The following is a 17,774-nucleotide window of genomic DNA, read 5'->3' as shown; positions in this document are numbered from 1 at the left end:
ATTTACATCATCTGTATTATCATTAAACTATCCTCTTACTTATACTGTAAGAGTTACAAAAGCAATATAAGACCACTAGCCACTCTAATGATATCGAAACAACAAAAAATAAGCTTTTGGAGACTTAGTTTGTGGAAATGGGTCGTACATATATAATTGATTGTTTGGCCCAATAGATGATTTGGAGGAGACTAGTAAAGCCCAAAAGAAAACATCAGATTGTGGAATATGAAGAGAAGGAGATGATCGGTGTTAGCACACACACACACAAAAGGACATGATCGGTCAGACGAGTGATGATAACCATAGCATCGTGTAATAGCTCGACTTTTCTGGGTTTTACTTTCTGTTTTTTCCTTTAATTTTCAAAATCCAAAAGAACCCAATTGATTTCATCCATGTTCGAGGTCGACGAAGCCAAGCCACCAACAGTCACAGCTCACCGTACTTTGAGCAGTTGGTTGGTTTTTACCTGAATCTGCTTCAATTTGGATTTTGCAAGTGATGGATGAGCTTGATTCTGGTGATTTGGTTTCGATTAAGTGAATTTGAGGAAAATCAATCACAACTTTTGTTGTCTTGTCGGAAAAGAGAGAAGACGATTGTGTATAAACGTAGAATGACCGATTTTTGGGTCACACGATTTCACGTTTCAACGGCCGCATAATGTTAAACCACACTTTCTGCGGTCAAGAATCGGTATGGCGTTGAAAGCAACCGTATTGGCTCAACTCGCCTCGGTGAGCTCACGTTTCACGAGTACTCGGCCGATTACGCGCCTACTCGGCCGCGTTTTAGAACTGCAGCCTGCAGTTTATATTTAATAAATTGAATTGGACATGGATTCAGAATTTTTGGATTCGATCTCAGACAGGGGAGAGAGAGAGCCACGTGTTTGTTTCGACACGCGCCAGCGTGTACGATGTCAATGTTACATTACATCGGGAGGCATAACGAACAAGACAACGACAATGGCGGAGAAGAGCCAAATCCCCGATAATAATAACAGCGCCACGTCTTCGTCGGGGAAGAAACCTGCGGCGGAGGTCGGATCCGGTTCGAGCAATCCGGGTCAGAAGATGTCGTATCCAAACCGACCGGAGTCGGTGAATCCGGATCAGGCGACGCTGAGGGAGCAGTGGAAGTTCGCAATAAGGCAGTACAGCAAGTGGTACTCACACGCTTGGGGCACTGCTATTCTCGCCGGCGGCGTCTTCTTCGGACTCGGTTGGATCATCAAAGGCTCCAATCCTCTTCCTTCCCTCCAATCTAGTTCTAAGCATCCTAAACGCGATGAAGACAAATGATTCCGCGTCTGCGTTTCGGGGTGAGACTCTTCTTGGTTCAGTTGAGTATCGCGAATCTTAGGTTTAGGACTATATGGACTCTGTTTTGTTACTGATTAAGCTCAGAATAAGGAAGATGATTATATTATCTTACAACTCACATCTTGGAGAAACTATACTAAGTGATTACATTACAATTTGCTTGAGTTTAGCTTTGTTACAAGTCATTACAAAGACAGAAGGAATATTACAAAACACAATTGTTCCTGTTAACTGATAATGCTGTTTTAACCTTTTATTTGCAGATGTGGGAAAGAAGCATAAGATGAGAGATGGTGCATCAACAATGTCACATCTGTATGTACATTTCAAGGATCATCGGACGTAAGAAGCAGAGAGAGAGAGAGAGAGCACAAAGCGATTACGGTTGTAGAGTAGAAACTTTTAAAAAAAAAACTTGAATATAAACTTTGTTTTGTATACAAATTTGCAAGAAATTAGTGAAAATGTTAATGCTTAATAAATAAAATACAAGAAAGAAAGAGAAACGAGTGTATCTAAGCAGAGCAGCAACCAGGTTTTTTAACGGCTGAGATATCATCTCGGCCTCCGACATTAATCGTCTGTCCTTTAGGCAAAGCTGTGGTTGGATCATCTCCAGCTTCAAGAGCTTTCTTGCTAACCACTCTGTAAATCTCTGTGAGAACTTCGGTGAAAGCATTCTCAACATTCAGAGCTTCAAGTGCTGATGTCTCCATGAAAAAGGTGTTCTCTCTCTCCGCAAAGGCCTTAGCTTCTTCGGTAGAGATAGCTCTAAGGTGACGAAGATCAGCTTTGTTACCAACGAGCATTATCACAATGTTTGCGTCCGTGTGGTCCCTTAGCTCCTTGAGCCACCTCTCAACGTTCTCGAACGTCACGTGACGTGTCACGTCGTAAACTAGCAACGCACCAACGGCTCCTCTGTAATATGCGCTCGTGATGGCACGGTACCTAAAACGAAGACATGTTTTAAAAAAATGACGAAAGTAAAAGTATTAAGAACACGTTCTTGGATGTTTTTTGTTTACCTTTCTTGACCGGCTGTATCCCAGATTTGAGCTTTGACGATCTTGTCATCGCATTGGATGCTACGTGTAGCGAATTCGACACCGATGGTGGCACGTGAGTCGTTGCTGAAGTCATTTCTTGTGAAACGAGATAACAGATTAGATTTTCCGACACCAGAGTCTCCGGTTAAGACCACCTTGAAGAGGTAATCGTAATCGTCTTCTGCTCTATATGCTCCCATGTTACGTCCAAAGCTAAACTCTTTTGTCTTTATGAGTTTGTTCTTGAGACAGTTTTATTCAAGAATGAGAATGTTATTTGGCTGTTCCAAGAACGTGGGTTGACAATACTTCAATCCCAAATGTTTTTTTGTTTGGTTCTAAAAATAATATTTTTGTCTTCTGTTGTTTGTAACGTTTTCTAAATTGAGTTTTGAGTTTGGGAAGACAGCGAGAGGTACCAGAGAAATTCAAGGAATCTCCTGTATTTGTTTGTGTTATATTTGATTAATGATCAGTGGTACATTTCTAATTTTGTTTTTATTGTGTAAACGAAAGTCTTTGACAGTGGCTCCCCAACAGGTGTTTAAACACAATCCTAAACATAATCATTTCTAGTTTTGTTTTTATTGTGTAAACGAAAGTCTTTGACAGTGGTACATTTTAATTGTACATACTATAATTATTTGATAAGCTTAATGTCTCATACATATATCAGATTTTTGTTCTTGCAGAATGAAGAAATATTCGCATTACCATAACAAGAATACAAATTGTCTATTAGTACAATACATGAACCAATACAAGCACTTAAGAACATACATATTTTTATCAGTATCCATCCATCCTTCTATCTTTTAGTTTTAAGACCAAGCTATATCAGTGGTTCATCAAATGATACTTTTTGTGTCAGATGATCCACTGTTCTTAATTTCAGGGTTGAGGCAAGACCAATCAAAAGGTGGAATGGCATAGGGTCCCTTAAGAACCCCCTCAGCCATAAATCTGTACGCAGCCTCAGTCATATGAACAGAGTCCCAACTCACATACTTTGATGGATCACTACAACATTCCATCCCCTTCTCACCAAAACCGCAGCAAGCAGGCAAGCGTCTGTCTATGAACCCTGATTGAATGAATAATTCGGTTAGCAAATAAAAACAAAGAACGTGGTCGTGTAGGTTCAGTAGGAAGGGTCAAGAAGGCTAAACCAAATTTGGTTGGTTCTTGGGAAAGGCGTAACAGAGCGTTGTAATAGTCTGCGTATATGATGTTGACATGAGGGTACAGCTTCCGGAGCTTGTTGAGTTCTGCCTGAAGCTGGTCGTCGTGGTATACTGCAAACTCGTTCAGCCATTTCAAACAACCTGAAGAATCGTATGCTTCCTTGTTTGGTGTTTTATATAATGTCAAGTAGATTACTGCGCATCCGATCGGGAACTCTCCTGGCACCAGAAATGTTCTTCCCCCCATACTAATCAACTCCTGTATTTTATATTTTAATCCTTGTTTAATGTTTCGAGAGGTATATCAAGAATTTGATGAGACATTCGCAAAGAGAAATGTTTACCGTGATTGCAGAAGAGATAGTAGTGATCACAAGTGGAACCAGCTCTCTGATCTCTTCAATGGGTTTGCCAAGAAAGAGTGGGTAATTATAGTCATTCCCTCCAATTTCTCCCATGAGAATCAAAGCATTTTCGATCATATCTCTGCAGTCTAAAACCATTATTACAAGTGAGTTTGCTGGAGGTTAACAAAAGCTTGGAGCGTTCTAAAAATTAGTATAGACAGCACCTAGGCATCTGTTAGTAAATCGATTATAAGCGAAACAGTTTTTCTACACCAAATTAAAAAAAAATAATAATAATTCTAGGCCGATAAAAACTGCAGAGCGATTTTTTTTAACATTAGAAACTTTATGACATCTAAGCACAAACCAAGAACAGAAAAAGAAAAGGTTTAAAACACCTGTTGGGGAGCCACAAAGGTTAGGCAAACTATCCTTGAAGCTCTGGAGCTGAACTCCTAAACTGACGTTGGTGTAAGCAAAATGAATCCCTCTCTCCTCGAGAACTGAAGGCTCAAGTGCCGTTGCTCCCCCGACCGCGAAATTAACTCCTTTCTCAAAGTTTGCATTTTGAGATCCGTAAAAAGGTGGTACGAGCGGAAACCCCAAGAATTCAGCTGATAACAGAACCAAAGAAAAGAACATGAAAACGAGAGAGAGAGAGATATGTAAATTGAGGAGCCAACCGATAAGGCTTAACAACAATTAATGGTTTTGTATTTAGATGCTTTCTAATGGAGTCTTAATATTATACAATCAATCAACATGACAATCCAGAAGATGTTATACGTTGGAGTGACACAAAAGCAATAAAATAGGGAAGAGCAGAAGATAATTATTAGTAATTCTTCTTTTTGTTTATTCTCACAGATTCCGACAAGAAGCAGAAATTTTTTTTTATCTTATGTTTTGTTTTTGTTTTTGTTTTTGTTTTGTACAGCAATAATAGTACAAGCTTCGAATTGTTCGGAAGATGTATACTCGCTCATTCACATTACTTTGAAGTAAAGACTAAAGAAGTAGAGAAACGGTACCAATGAAATCGATGATGAGGCGACCGTTTGAGAAACGGCCTGTGGGATGATGGAAGAACGTTTCTCCGTACGGCGGAAACGCTACTTTAGGAAGATTGTTAGGATCAGAGAGGCCGAGCAAGTTTCCAGTGTCGGCAATGGAGTCGCCGAAGCTGATGATCGATTTGAAGTTCCGGCAAGTCGTCTCAGAGTTGACGACAGTGAGTAGGAAAAGAGTAGATAAAAAGAAGCTAAGGAGCTTCTTCATCCGTGGAGGAGAATCTAGAGACGTCATGCCAAGAGTCTTGGAGGTTGCTTGCTCTACCTCATCCCTTTCTAGTAATAAAGAGCCAATTACTCGGGGACAACAACAAAAAGGGAAGGCTCAATTAGTGAACGCAACTACTAGATGGGGAGAGTGAACAATACTAGTGTTTTATTTCCATTCCTCAAAATTTATCATTTTCGTTATTTCATTTTCTAGTTCATTTATTTTCTAGTTTTGGTAGCCACCAATGGTAGATGTACTTTACCATGAAGGACGTTACGTGTCACGGTTTAATTTTAAATTTTAATCTTCGTATATAATTAATATTTTAAAAAAATATTTAGCTCAAACTCAAAATAATGCCTTCAACTAAACTGACTAACACAAAATTCGTGATAATATCTCCCGTTAAAAGTTCTCCCAGTCATAGATCCATCATTGGTAACCCACCAACCGAAGTCTTTGTACAATGGGATTGGTAGTGGATACCTGATACATATCTACCACAAAGTGTGCATTATCTCTACCTAACTCTCGAAGTATTCCACTTTCCAAACGATGAATCTTCGATCCTTCTAATCCATAATCTCTCAAAGATATCACATGATTCTGCTACTAACACGAACCACTTTCTTCCAAATATATAATTACTTTTTGCAGAACTATTATTATATGATCTTACGTAATAAAATAATAACATTTGAACAAGCTTCATGCCTAAACTTTTTCTGTTACTTTTTATGTCATTTGCTAATAGCCTTTTCGCAAATTTTCATTTAACTAAATATCTTTTTTTTTGTTCTCGCCATTTTGCAAATTAATTTTGTATTTCTTTTTAAATAGAATGAAAAGATATTCAAATACATATTCACATTAGCATAACAACAATCCAATTTTTCAAATATTACAACACATGCTCTAAGACAAATAAACATACATGATATTATTGGTATCCTTATTATTCTCTCTCAAACCTCGGAACAACTTGATCAGTTACATCGAAGAATGCTCTGTATCAGATGAGCCACTGTTCTTAATTTCAGGGTTGAAGCAAGACCAATCGAAAGGAGGGATGGCATAGGGTCCCTTAAGTACACCCTCAGCCATCAATCTGTACGCAGCCTCAGTCATATGAGCACTGTCCCAGTCCACATACTTTGAAGGATCATTACAACATTTAAGTCCTTTTAAGCCAAATGTCCTACCAAATACGGAACTGTACGATCCTCCAGTACCGCAGCAAGGGGGCAAGGGTGAGGGTTTGCTTAAGAACCCTGTTTGTACATTTGATTGGATAACTAACTAGGTTAGAAATCTTGTTGGTTCAGTAGGAATGGTCAAGAAAACTAACCGTATTTAGCTGGTTCTTGGATAAAGCGAAGCAAAATGTTGTAGTAGTCTGCGTATATGATGTAGACATGAGGGTACAGCTTCTGGAGCTTCTTGAGTTCTACTAGAAGCTGGTCGCCCTGGTTTTTTCCAAACTCGTTCAGCCATTTCAAACAACCCGTAGAATCATATTCTTCAGCGTTTGATGTTTTGTATGATTGCAAGTAGGTAGTGGAGCATCCAAGCGGGAACTGTCCGGGCACAAGAAATGTTTTCCCACCCATACTGATCAACTCCTGTATTTTTTAAGCTTTAATATTCATTCCCAAAAAGCAAAACAAATATATTTTTTTTGCTTATGGTATTCCTTGTAGAGGCAGATCAAGAATTTGATGAGGTATAAAGAGAAATGTTTACCGTGATTGCAGAGGATATAGTAGTGACCACAAGTGGAACCAGCTCTCTGACCTCTTGAATGGGTTTGCCAAGAAAGAGTGGGTAATTATAGTCATTCCCTCCAATTTCTCCCATGAGAATCAACGCATTTTCGATCATATCTCTGCAGTCTAAAAAATCTTTACAAGTGAGCTTGCATCTAGGAGGTTAACAGAAACAAGGATGGGATCTTTAAGCACAAACCAAGTACATAAAAGAAAACGTTGAACTTCCACACCTGATGGGGAACCACATAAGCTAGGCAGAGCATCCTTGAAGCTCTGAAGCTGAACTCCTAAACTAACATTGGTGAAATCAAGATTAATCCCTCTCTCCACGAGAAAGGAATGTTCCAGTGCCGTTGCTCCTCCCACAGCGAAATTAACTCCCTTCTCAAAGTTTGCATTTTGAGATCCATAAAAAGGAGGCACAAATGGAAGACCCAAGAATTCAGCTGATAATAGAATCAAAGGAAATGGCTTGAGAAACATGTTAGTTGATTAAACATTAAGTGGTATTGTGTTTAGATGCTTTCATGTTTCATAGAAACAACTAACCATTCAAATAGGGAAGCGTTACATCAAAAAACAAAAAAAACAAAAAGAAAAAACAAAGAAAGAGCCCAAGATGATGAATAGTAATCCTTTTGGGTTTCGTCTCACAAGAAGCAGAACATTTATCATATGTTTTGTTTTCTTTTTTTTTCCCTTCTGATTTTTATTGATGAAACTGAAAAAACATACAAGATGAAATCCAAATGCCAGCGGATACGACTTAAAATCCCTGAAATCCCTGGAAACATAGCCCACAACAGGGGATCGCAAACCCAAACAAGTGAACAACGGGTGACATACAACAACTACTAAGATCACTAGATTAATCTTCACTCTTACATCCAAACCCGTGAACAATCCTTGGTAGTGAGAATAGAGATGATACCTATTGGCTTTGATCAGCCGGATCTCTTCCGAGAGCCAGACAAGAGAGAGTAAGCGATGCAATGGCCTTCACAACTACGACACCAGACCAAACTTACATGAACCTTCAGTTCCATGAACCAAGCCAGAACCACAATGTCTAACACCAAAAACCAACTCAAGAAGCAAACAAACGCCTTACACTAAAGCTCCCTTCTCAACTGAACCTTCATCGGAAAATCTAAAGGCCTCAACCTCTTTATAATGCTTCAACTAACAGAAGCCACCGAGGACGAGAGAGGCAAATGACAATCCGGTAGACACACTTATTCAAAGGACAGGAGAAGAGCTCATAACAGAGAGATGGAGGCGACCAGAACCATGAATCTTCTCTTCTCAAAGGTGTTAGACCTGCTCTGCTCACCACACACCACTACACCGTCAACACATGACCGCACCATCAACACACCACCGCTTAAACCGTTGCTGAAACAAAAACCAAGAGGACAAACACTAAAACCCAACAAGAACGCCTCAGATTTTCAACCTCTCTGACAAGGAACATACGACAGATGGGATAAAAAGATGAAGCACAAGCCAAGACGAAGCAAACGAACAAGGCTGACACAAAACATGACCATCTGCACCAGAAATCTAAAAGGGAAACAACTCAAGATCTGTAGATCTAACAGATTCAAACCCCAAAATTTCTAGATCTGTTAACAGACAAAAAGGAGATGATGAGAGAGGTGAAGAGAAAACGAAATACAAGAGGACGAGTCACTCCGGTGGCGGCGAGGAGCGCCCACCACCGGAGAAAGCAACGAAAGACTGGCTGCTGTTTTCTCTGTCGTTTTGTTTTCTTGTATTACAAATGGTCTACCAGGCTTTTAAATTAACCAACAAATTACATAATATTTTTTTAGAAATTGTTTTTTCAAGAGGGGTGAAAACAAGATATACAATAATTACAAGCCAATGATTAGACTATGATTGCTCTTTCCAGAGAATGTGGAGCTCTCTGGACATAAGAAACAAATGTCCCTCACAAACCCCAAGAACTTCACTAACTCACTCACACTAGTTCAAGTAAGAACAAACAATGACAAACAAACACAGTAGAGACTGTACCAATGAAATCGATGATGAGGCGACCATTTGAGAAACGGCCCGTGGGATGGTGGAAGAATGTTTCTCCGTACGGCGGAAACGCGGCGGCAGGAAGATCGTCAGGATCAGAGAGACCAATCAAGTTTCCGGTGTCGGCAGTGGAATCGCCGAAACTTATGATGGATTTGAAATTCCGGCAATGCGTTTCCGAGTTGACGACGATAGTGAGAAAAAGAGTAGACAAAAAGAAGCTAAGGAGCTTCTTCGTCAAGTGTGGAGGATCTGGAGACGCCATGCGAGAGTCTTGGAGGTTGCTTTCTCTACGTCATCCCCTATCTCAATTTCTCTTATATTTTGTGTTTTTTTTATCAAACAAAACAAAAATAATAATTGTATTTGTCCTTTCATTGACATTTAATTATGATGGTTGCTTGTCACTTTAATTCAGTGGCCCCCGTCGTCTCTTCGAATTTAATTGATCGAAGTCGCTTTATTGTTTTTCTGTTTAACATTTTTATGAAAACTAGATTTTTTAACCGCGCTACGCGCGGATAAGATATTATATGTATTTCTCAATTCTAAAAAATAATGTATAATATTGTATTATATTATTTAAAGAATAAAAAATAAGACTACATAACATAAATATATTTTTTTATATTTTCTTTGTGGAAATCATTATGTTGTTTGATTGTTGTACTTAATTCACATATTTGCATAGATATTTGTGATAGATGAATAACTATATTTTTATTATCAGTGAATAATATATATTTATTATATAATATAAGAAAAATGGAATTATTTACTTTTTAACAAACTTGTCTCATGTTGGGGACTCGGTTATAGACATATCATATTCAAATGAAACATTTTTACATCTATCAATCTTCTTAACAATCAAGAAACAAATCTGAATATCAAAACAATATCTCATATGATCTCTTTGTGAAATAACTGCTCTGAAGAAATTGAATTTATGCATCAAAAAGGACTGGAAATGGATGTGCATATGTGTTATCTAAGTCAGTTTTACAAAAAACTATTTATAGTTCATATATCATTTATGTCCATCCTATTTTTTTGTCCATCATTTCTTAAACATCTTGAAATAAGTAATGCTAATTAATAATAAACTTTTTGCTCACAAAATAAAAATCAAATTTGTCTAATTATCGCTTAATTTGTCTAACTGATATATGTATTTCTCAATTCTAAAAAAATAATGTATAATATTATAATACATTATTTAAAAATTATAAAATATGACTACATAACATAAATATATTTTTTAAATTTTCTTTGTGGAAATTCATTATGTTGTTTGATTGTTGTACTTGATTCACATATTTGCATAGATATTTGTGATAGATGAATAACTATATTTTTATTATCAGAAAATAATATATATTGATTATATAATATAAGAAAAATAAAATTATTTACTTTTTAAACAAACTTGTCTCATGTTGGAGACTCGGTTATAGACATATCATATACGAAGGAGACATTTTTACAATTATCAATCTTCCTAACATTGAAAAAACAAATCTACATATCAAAACAATATCTCATACGATCTATTTGTAGAATAACTACTCTGAAGAAATTGAATTTAGGCATCAAAAAAGACTGAAAATGGATGTGCAGATATGTTATCTAAATCTGCTTCACAAAGTACTATTCATAGTTCATATATCATTAATGTCCATCCTATTTTTTTTTGTCCACCATTTCTTAAACATCTTGAAATAACTGATGTTAATTAATAATAAACTTTTTGTTGGAAAAAAAAATCAAATTTGTCTAATTATCGCTTAAATATTTTATTAATATGGTCTAAGAAGCTTTTAAGTGATATCATAGTTTAATTTATTAGTTTTTTTGTTAATTTTTAGAGGTTTTTGTATTTAAGATTTTTTTCCATATTAAGCTTTATTTCTTTCACAGAATTGATATATATATATATATATATATATATCATAAAAATTACCATCAAATCAGTTTTACTTATTTATTATTTTGTTTTAACGAAAATACACTTTTTAAATAATTTAATTTAAAATAAAATTATATATTAATTTGTTGTATTTTAACAATTTCATTGATTTAATTAATTTGCTTTGGTGGATAATTTAAAAAGTTTTCATATGAATCGGGGAAAGCAAGCTTATGTTGTTATATTATATTTATTTTGTGTATATAGAATCTATATATAATGCTAGTGTAATAAAGAAAGAACATTATTTTTTTGTAACTTCAAAAAGATACATTATTACAATTTAAAATGAATCAAAATTGAATAAAATGGTAACTAAATATTTGTAAATCTAATGGTTTAGTTGGATTCTCATGAAAAAAAAAATCGATTGGTTAAACAAATGTTTCAAAATTTGTTGTGGTATTGTTTTGTCTATAAATTATAAAATTTATTGAATTAATATATTTAATTATTGCATCCTTAAATAATATTTTATTAAGACATTAGAAAAATATGTTTTGAGTTGTTTTGTCAAATTGTACAAAAATCTATGCTTTTTCATATTTGTAACTTCAAAAAGATACATTATGACAATTTGAAATTAATCAAAATTGAATAAAATGATAATTAAATATTTGTAAATCTAATTATTTTTTTTATCTTGTTTAGTTGGATTCTCATGAAAAAAATTTGATAGGTTTAACAAATGTTTCAAAATTTGTTGTGTTATTGTTTTGTCTATAAATTACCAAATTTATTGAATTAATATATTTAATTATTGCACACTTAAATAATATTTTATTAAGATATTAGAGAAGTATGTTATGAGTTGTTTTGTCAAAATTTTACAAAAATCTATGCTTTTTCATATTTGTCACGAAAATTTATATGTTAAACTTACTTTTACAAAATTCTTAACTTTGTCACGAAAACAAAAATATATGATTTTCCATATTTGTCAACGTTCTCACACTTTCTAAGAATATATTAGCTTAGTCACTTACTTATTTTTTTTTTACAAAACAAAGTATCGGAGTCTTGAAAGTTGAATTCATATTATTGTAAATGTACATAAGAGTTTGTGATTATATACTTAGTGGTTCTTGTATATGTGTCCAAGAAAGTTTCAATGGCTTAGTGGTAAATGTCCTATATATATATCATACTAACTCTGGTTCGATTCTCACCTTCGCATTGTTTTTCTATTTTTTGCGAAAAATAAATGAAATGACATGGCAATTTCGGGTTTTCTGATTGGTTGATTTTTCTATCTTATGTGGACACTCTCTCCATGGCTTATATCCTCCTTTTAGTATAGTATAGATGGTCGGAATAGTCAATGACCAACTTATGTGTGCCTTTTTCAGTGAGCACTAAACTCTCCAAAAACAGATTTTGTTTTGCCTCTTAGATGATGACGAGTATTGAGTACATATGTCATATTCACTGCAATACTAGTATACTATCTTTCCAACCCAGACAAGTCATAATATTAGTCTTAAAATTAAGAATAAACAAAAACAAATTATTTAAATTGAATCGTATGTAGCTTTGGGTGATAGTAATTCAGCTAAGGTCTTTTTTACGTCTCTTCTTTTGGTTTAATGTTTGTGTTTAGTTTTAGCTGTATGGTGTTGACCTCCTTATTATAGGTGCATCCAGATTTTGAGTTATGGTTTTTGTAAATGGCTACCACTAAATGAAAATAGAGAAATTTCACCCAATAACTCACCAAAAAACCAAAATTAACAAACTAACCAAAATCACCTTCTCTTTCTTCTTTTCTTTTCCTATCTCTCTCTACCCTCTTTCTAAAAAACTAATTTTGATATTTGTTTTGGTTATTTCACAAATAACCCCATGAATATATGACCCACAAAACAAAATCATGGAATTTTGTTTCCCTGATTATTTTTTTTCCAATTTATACGCAACGTCAGATCCGTGCACTACTATCTATAACATCGACATTCGCTTAAATTTTTTGAAAGTTATATAAGATTTTCCAAAATTGTGAAATTACTTTTATTGAAGTATTTAAGAAATGTTTGTAACCTGGAAATCTTAAATCCGGCCATGTTTACAAGCATTTTTTAATTACCACTAAAAAAATAGTGTTTCATCTCCATTCCTCAAAAATTCTCTGTTTAATCTCTTTTATTCATTTTCTTTTTTATTTGTTTTCTATTTTTGGTAGCCACCAACCGAAAAACTCTCATATTCATACAATCGATTTAGTAGTGGACACGAGACATCTAACTACCGCCCATTTTATAAGGCCATCTCTACCTAACTCTTCAATAATTCTACTTTCCGAACAGTGGATCTTGGATCCTTCTAATCCAATATCTCTCTGAAGATATCACATGGACACGAACCTAGAATCGATCCAAGTATGAAGTATAAGAACTTAAGAACATCTGAATATGTATGCTGCTCTTATATATTGATTCTCCTCTTAAGAACTTAAAAATTTGCCAGATCTTCATCAAAGAAAACCGTGTCTAGTGATCCAATATAATGTTTTTGTCTGTCTTCAGTTTCCATTTCCAGATGTGTTTAGGCTTTTATACAAATTAAGAGCTGACAAAATCTTAAACTGGGTTACATAACCACAACCTATTATCTTAGAATTTTACATTTATGTAAATCATTGTTATACCCATCTGCAGATATATCAAATGAACTATATATAGAATGAATAAATCAGCTGAACAACATAATATAACAATACATGATCCAATAAACGCACTGAAGAACATAGATGACTTTATCAGTACTCTTAATTCTCTCTCTCTCTCTCAATTTTCAGACCAAGTTATATCCAGTTGTTCACCAAAGAAAACTCTGCGTCAGATGATCCATTGTTCTTTTTTAATTCAGAGCTGAGACAAGACCAGTTGAAAGGAGGAATCACATAAGGTCCCTTAAGTAAACCCTCAGCTATCAGTCTGTACGCAGCCTCAGTCATATGAACACCGTCCCAGTTCACATACTTTGAGGGATCATCACAATATTCAACTCCTTCAAAGCCACATTTCTTACCAGGTGTGTAGTTGTACTGCCCTCCCAAACCGCAGCACGCAGGCAAGGGTCTGTTCATAAACCCTGATTGGATGACAAATTTGGTTAGCAAATCAAACCAATGAACTTGGTCGTGTAGGTTCAGTAGGACGGATCAATAAGGCTAACCGAATTTGGCTGGTTCTTGGAAAATGCGTGACAGAGCGTTGTAGTAGTCTGCGTATATGATGTTGACATGAGGGTACAGCTTCCTGAGTCTGTCGAGTTCTGCCTGAAGCTGCTCGTTGAAGTATTCTGCAAACTTGTTCAGCCATTTCAAGCATCCTGTTACAGGATCGTACTCTTCCATGTTTGATGTTTGATATAATGTCAAATAGGCTACTGAGCATCCCAGTGGGAAATTCCCAGGCACCAGAAATGTTCTTCCCCCCATACCAATCAGCTCCTGTATATATTTTTTTTTGTAAGTCCAAATCAAGAGTTTGACGAGAGGGTATTCTGAAAGTGAATTTTTTTTTACCGTGATTGCAGAAGAAATAGTAGTGATCACCAGTGGAATCAATTCTTTGATCTCTTCAATGGGTTTGCCCACGAAAAAGGCGTAATTCAAGTCATTACCTCCAACTTCTCCCATGAGAATCAAAGCATCCTCGATCATATCTCTGCACTCTAAAACCATAATTACAAAGTAAGCCATTGTTTTACATGTGAGCTCAAGATTACAAAAAAAAAAAAAGTGTTGAAATTGCACACCTGAAGGAGAGTCGCATAGGTTAGGCAAAAGATTCTTGAAGCTCTGAAGCTGAACACCTAAACTGACGTTGGTGTAAGCAAAATGAATCCCTCTCTCCTCGAGAAAAGAACGTTCCAGTGCCGTTGCTCCCCCAACAGCGAAATTAACTCCCTTGTCAAAGTTTGCGTTTTGAGATCCGTAAAAAGGAGGAACAAGCGGAAGACCCAAGTACTCAGCTGACAATATAACCAATAGGAAAGAGCATAAGTACAACTTTTTGTGATTTTTTTTGTAATTCAAGAAAAGTCAACGATATAATTTCAAGAAGATGCAGAATCTTTTCAGTTACAAGTCAACGTTACAATTTAAAGAAATTGGATCTTTTCACCAACGTACACCGTACACTAACTCGTTCAAACTATTTATAAAGTAAAGACAAGAGACAGTACCAATGAAGTCGATGATGAGTCGGCCGTTAGAGAAACGGCCAGTGGAATGGTTGAAGAAGGTTTCTCCATACGGAGGAAACGCGACGTGAGGAAGATCGTTAGGATCAGAGAGGCCGAGCAAGTTTCCGGTGTCGGCAATAGAATCGCCGAAACTGATGATCGACTTGAAACGTGATTCAGAGTTGGCTGTAGCGAGAAAAAGAGTAGATGATAAAAAGAAGGTCACGAGCTTCTTCAACAACGGAGGAGACGCCATGTGAGAAACGGAAACTCCAAGGTTGGACCAACACTCGTCCCTTCCCTTCCAATCTGAGATCTCTCATTTATTTATGATTTATTTAAAATAATAATAAATTGTACGCAGTGGGTAGAGAGTAGAGAGGGAGGATGAACTTCTCTTGCTGTGTTTGTGTTTTTTTTTTATTCGACTCAAAAATGTTATTATACTCTCCCAATCATTTAATAGAGGGGTTAATTTGTGAACTAGCCATATATCATGTATAAATTAAGTAACTAGCATTGAGTTTCCTCAATTCACATAATGTAATGTCAGGTATTTAAAACATAATTCATCCGGTTCTACCTCTTTTCTTAATAGGTTACTAGTTACTACAAAATTTGTAATGTCGTTGGTTCTGTGGCGTTATGTGAATCACATGTTACAAAGTGAGTGGTATATACTTGTTATTCTATATACCCAAAATAATATAGAATACACATGTATAATAGAAAAAGGTAAAACATGATGAAGAAAATTGTTCAAATTTTGTAATGTTTATATGCTGACACTGAATTATTTACTGCTTTGTCAAAGTGAACCCAAACCATCCATGCTAAACCCAAAAGCATTGATCACTAAACCCAAAACAGAAATATAAACCCAATCCAAATAGCATAACATGGAAATAATACACTATTTTGTTCCATTCCACATGGTTCACATAGAATAGATAAACTGTTGAAGTATGTGAAAGTATATGATTGGGAACGAAGTCACCAGATGTGAGAGAGTACGACTTAATCGATGGAATAAATGACAAAGACTTGCTAACAGATTTGACATATGCCAAGAAGCCACAATGTTTATATGTTGACAATAAATTACCTATTGCTTTGTGAGAGTGAACCCAAATCATCCATATTAAACCCAAAACCATTGATCACTAAACCTAAAACAGAAATATAAACCCCAGTTCAAATAGCAAAACATGGAAATAGTACACTATTTTGTTCCATTCCACATAGTTCACATATAATAGATAAACTGTTGAAGTAGGTAAAAGTATGTGATTGAGAACGAGATCACCAGGTGTGAGAGAGTATGACTTAATCGATGGAACAAATGGCAAAGACTTGCTAACAGATGGCATATGAAAACTTTCGAAGAAGCCATATGCTGACAATGAATAATTATCTACAGTTTTACCAGAGTGAACCAAAATCATCCATACTAAATCCAAAACCATTGATCACTAAATCCAAAACAAAAATATAAACCTCAATCCAAATAGCAAAACATGAAAATAGTATAATATTTTGTTCCATTCCACATGGTTTCACATAGAATAGATAATCTGCTGAAATAGGTAAAAGTATGTGATTGGGAACAAGATCACCACGTGTGAGAGAGTACGACTTAATCAATAGAATAAATGGCAAAGACTTGCTAGCAAATTTGGCATATGAAAAAATTTCAAGAAGCCACATAATAAGATGTAATTACTAAAGATAATTTTACTCTGTTAAGAAAAAAGTAGTTCTTGTTCCATGCTACATGAGACACATAAAAAATAATCTGAAAAAGTAGTCAAATATAAAGTTAGTTGCATAGGATGTGTGATTATTAAAAAGTCACGAGTTACTTTTACAATTAATAATTATTAATACAATTTGTTTTTGTTGCAGGTTCTACCGGTTGCATACAGGGGTAAAAGTGCATTATTATATAAAAGACACACTACATATGGATGAATTAGGGTAATTGGTTATGGAATGAATTATAGTTTTTTTGAACGCCATACAATGCAATTTCCCTTTAATAAATGCAGAGTATGTTCATAAAACTATATTCTCAATCTCTGAGTTGAGATAGGACAAATCGAAAGGAAGATCGCGTAGGGTCCTTTGAGTAAATCCATCAGCTATCCATCTATAGGCAGCCTTAGTCTTGAACGCCGTCCCAATTCACATACTTTGAAGGGTCATCACAATATGAAATAACTCTTCCACTCCCACATTTTATACTAAAGTCGAAGTGGCACGGTTATCCTAACAGCAGCAAGGAGGTAAGGGTCTGTTCATGAGCCTTGAGCAGTACCATTAGTTATCTAGTTCCATAGTAACAAGTAGGAGCACATTTCAGTTTCTGACAAGTTAATTAGCATATATAATCTGTCTTTGACTTCAGTGGTGGACCAAACTTTTCTTTTAACATGGGTTCGAACCCTGGTTTAGATGGACCAACTAAGAAAAATAAACCAAGATAGTTTTCGAATCTTAACAATTTGCATGTAACAAATTAACTTTATATCATTTAAGGGATATCAGCTGATCCACCATCAATGCATGTAGATCCACGCCTCTGTTTCACTTGTTCATCCGACTAAGCAG

At 35.4% G+C, this 17,774-nt stretch overlaps 5 protein-coding genes and 1 long non-coding RNA gene across 12 annotated transcripts; 2 read left to right on the top strand and 4 right to left on the bottom strand.

Annotated features, from left to right (window-relative positions):
- Window positions 1-264: 264 nt before the first annotated feature.
- LOC103829002 lies at window positions 265-1,824 on the top strand. 4 transcript variants are annotated; one of them, XR_004449621.1, is made up of 2 exons: window positions 265-1,468; window positions 1,592-1,766. XR_004449621.1 is itself a non-coding variant. In XM_009104650.3 (2 exons), the coding sequence occupies exon 1, from the start codon at window positions 840-842 to the stop codon at window positions 1,305-1,307; it is 468 nt and encodes a 155-aa protein (XP_009102898.1). In that variant the 5' UTR covers window positions 265-839; the 3' UTR covers window positions 1,308-1,327; window positions 1,592-1,824. The 4 variants fall into 4 exon arrangements, 3 of the variants coding, with proteins under 3 accessions (XP_009102898.1, XP_009102899.1, XP_009102897.1); XM_009104650.3 differs by having other exon boundaries at window positions 265-1,327; window positions 1,592-1,824; XM_009104651.3 differs by having other exon boundaries at window positions 266-1,327; window positions 1,606-1,824.
- On the bottom strand, window positions 1,793-2,831 carry LOC103829001 (ras-related protein RABA1i-like). Its single transcript, XM_009104648.3, has 2 exons — window positions 2,357-2,831; window positions 1,793-2,279 (listed from the first exon to the last, which is right to left on the bottom strand). The coding sequence occupies exons 1-2, from the start codon at window positions 2,575-2,577 to the stop codon at window positions 1,844-1,846; spliced, it is 657 nt and encodes a 218-aa protein (XP_009102896.1). The 5' UTR covers window positions 2,578-2,831; the 3' UTR covers window positions 1,793-1,843.
- Window positions 2,832-3,071: 240 nt separating this feature from the next.
- LOC103829000 (GDSL esterase/lipase At1g28570) lies at window positions 3,072-5,347 on the bottom strand. Its single transcript, XM_009104647.3, has 5 exons — window positions 4,940-5,347; window positions 4,307-4,522; window positions 3,906-4,054; window positions 3,547-3,820; window positions 3,072-3,461 (listed from the first exon to the last, which is right to left on the bottom strand). The coding sequence occupies exons 1-5, from the start codon at window positions 5,211-5,213 to the stop codon at window positions 3,226-3,228; spliced, it is 1,149 nt and encodes a 382-aa protein (XP_009102895.1). The 5' UTR covers window positions 5,214-5,347; the 3' UTR covers window positions 3,072-3,225.
- A 671-nt stretch (window positions 5,348-6,018) lies between these two features.
- Window positions 6,019-9,363, bottom strand: LOC103828999 (GDSL esterase/lipase At1g28580). Of its 4 annotated transcripts, none has more exons than XM_018653009.2 (5): window positions 8,999-9,363; window positions 7,189-7,404; window positions 6,933-7,081; window positions 6,538-6,766; window positions 6,019-6,460 (listed from the first exon to the last, which is right to left on the bottom strand). In XM_018653009.2, the coding sequence occupies exons 1-5, from the start codon at window positions 9,270-9,272 to the stop codon at window positions 6,180-6,182; spliced, it is 1,149 nt and encodes a 382-aa protein (XP_018508525.1). In that variant the 5' UTR covers window positions 9,273-9,363; the 3' UTR covers window positions 6,019-6,179. The 4 variants fall into 4 exon arrangements, with proteins under 4 accessions (XP_018508525.1, XP_009102894.1, XP_033132044.1 ...); XM_009104646.3 differs by having other exon boundaries at window positions 6,538-6,811; window positions 8,999-9,360; XM_033276153.1 differs by lacking the exon at window positions 7,189-7,404 and having other exon boundaries at window positions 6,538-6,811; window positions 8,999-9,362.
- On the top strand, window positions 7,404-13,497 carry LOC117126898. Its single transcript, XR_004449622.1, has 2 exons — window positions 7,404-8,707; window positions 12,079-13,497. It is a non-coding gene; the product is annotated as an uncharacterized LOC117126898 (long non-coding RNA).
- A 70-nt stretch (window positions 13,498-13,567) lies between these two features.
- LOC103828998 (GDSL esterase/lipase At1g28570) lies at window positions 13,568-16,737 on the bottom strand. The gene is made up of 5 exons (XM_009104644.3): window positions 15,165-16,737; window positions 14,736-14,951; window positions 14,503-14,651; window positions 14,151-14,427; window positions 13,568-14,066 (listed from the first exon to the last, which is right to left on the bottom strand). Exons 1-5 carry the CDS (start codon window positions 15,418-15,420, stop codon window positions 13,777-13,779), a joined length of 1,188 nt encoding a protein of 395 aa, XP_009102892.1. The 5' UTR covers window positions 15,421-16,737; the 3' UTR covers window positions 13,568-13,776.
- Window positions 16,738-17,774: the final 1,037 nt, after the last annotated feature.

This window comes from Brassica rapa, chromosome A07 (assembly GCF_000309985.2).
Source record: "Brassica rapa cultivar Chiifu-401-42 chromosome A07, CAAS_Brap_v3.01, whole genome shotgun sequence".
In the NCBI taxonomy this organism is placed as follows: domain Eukaryota; kingdom Viridiplantae; phylum Streptophyta; class Magnoliopsida; order Brassicales; family Brassicaceae; genus Brassica; species Brassica rapa.
Note: the sequence above shows the minus strand (reverse complement) of the source record. Positions and strands in the feature narration are given on the sequence as shown.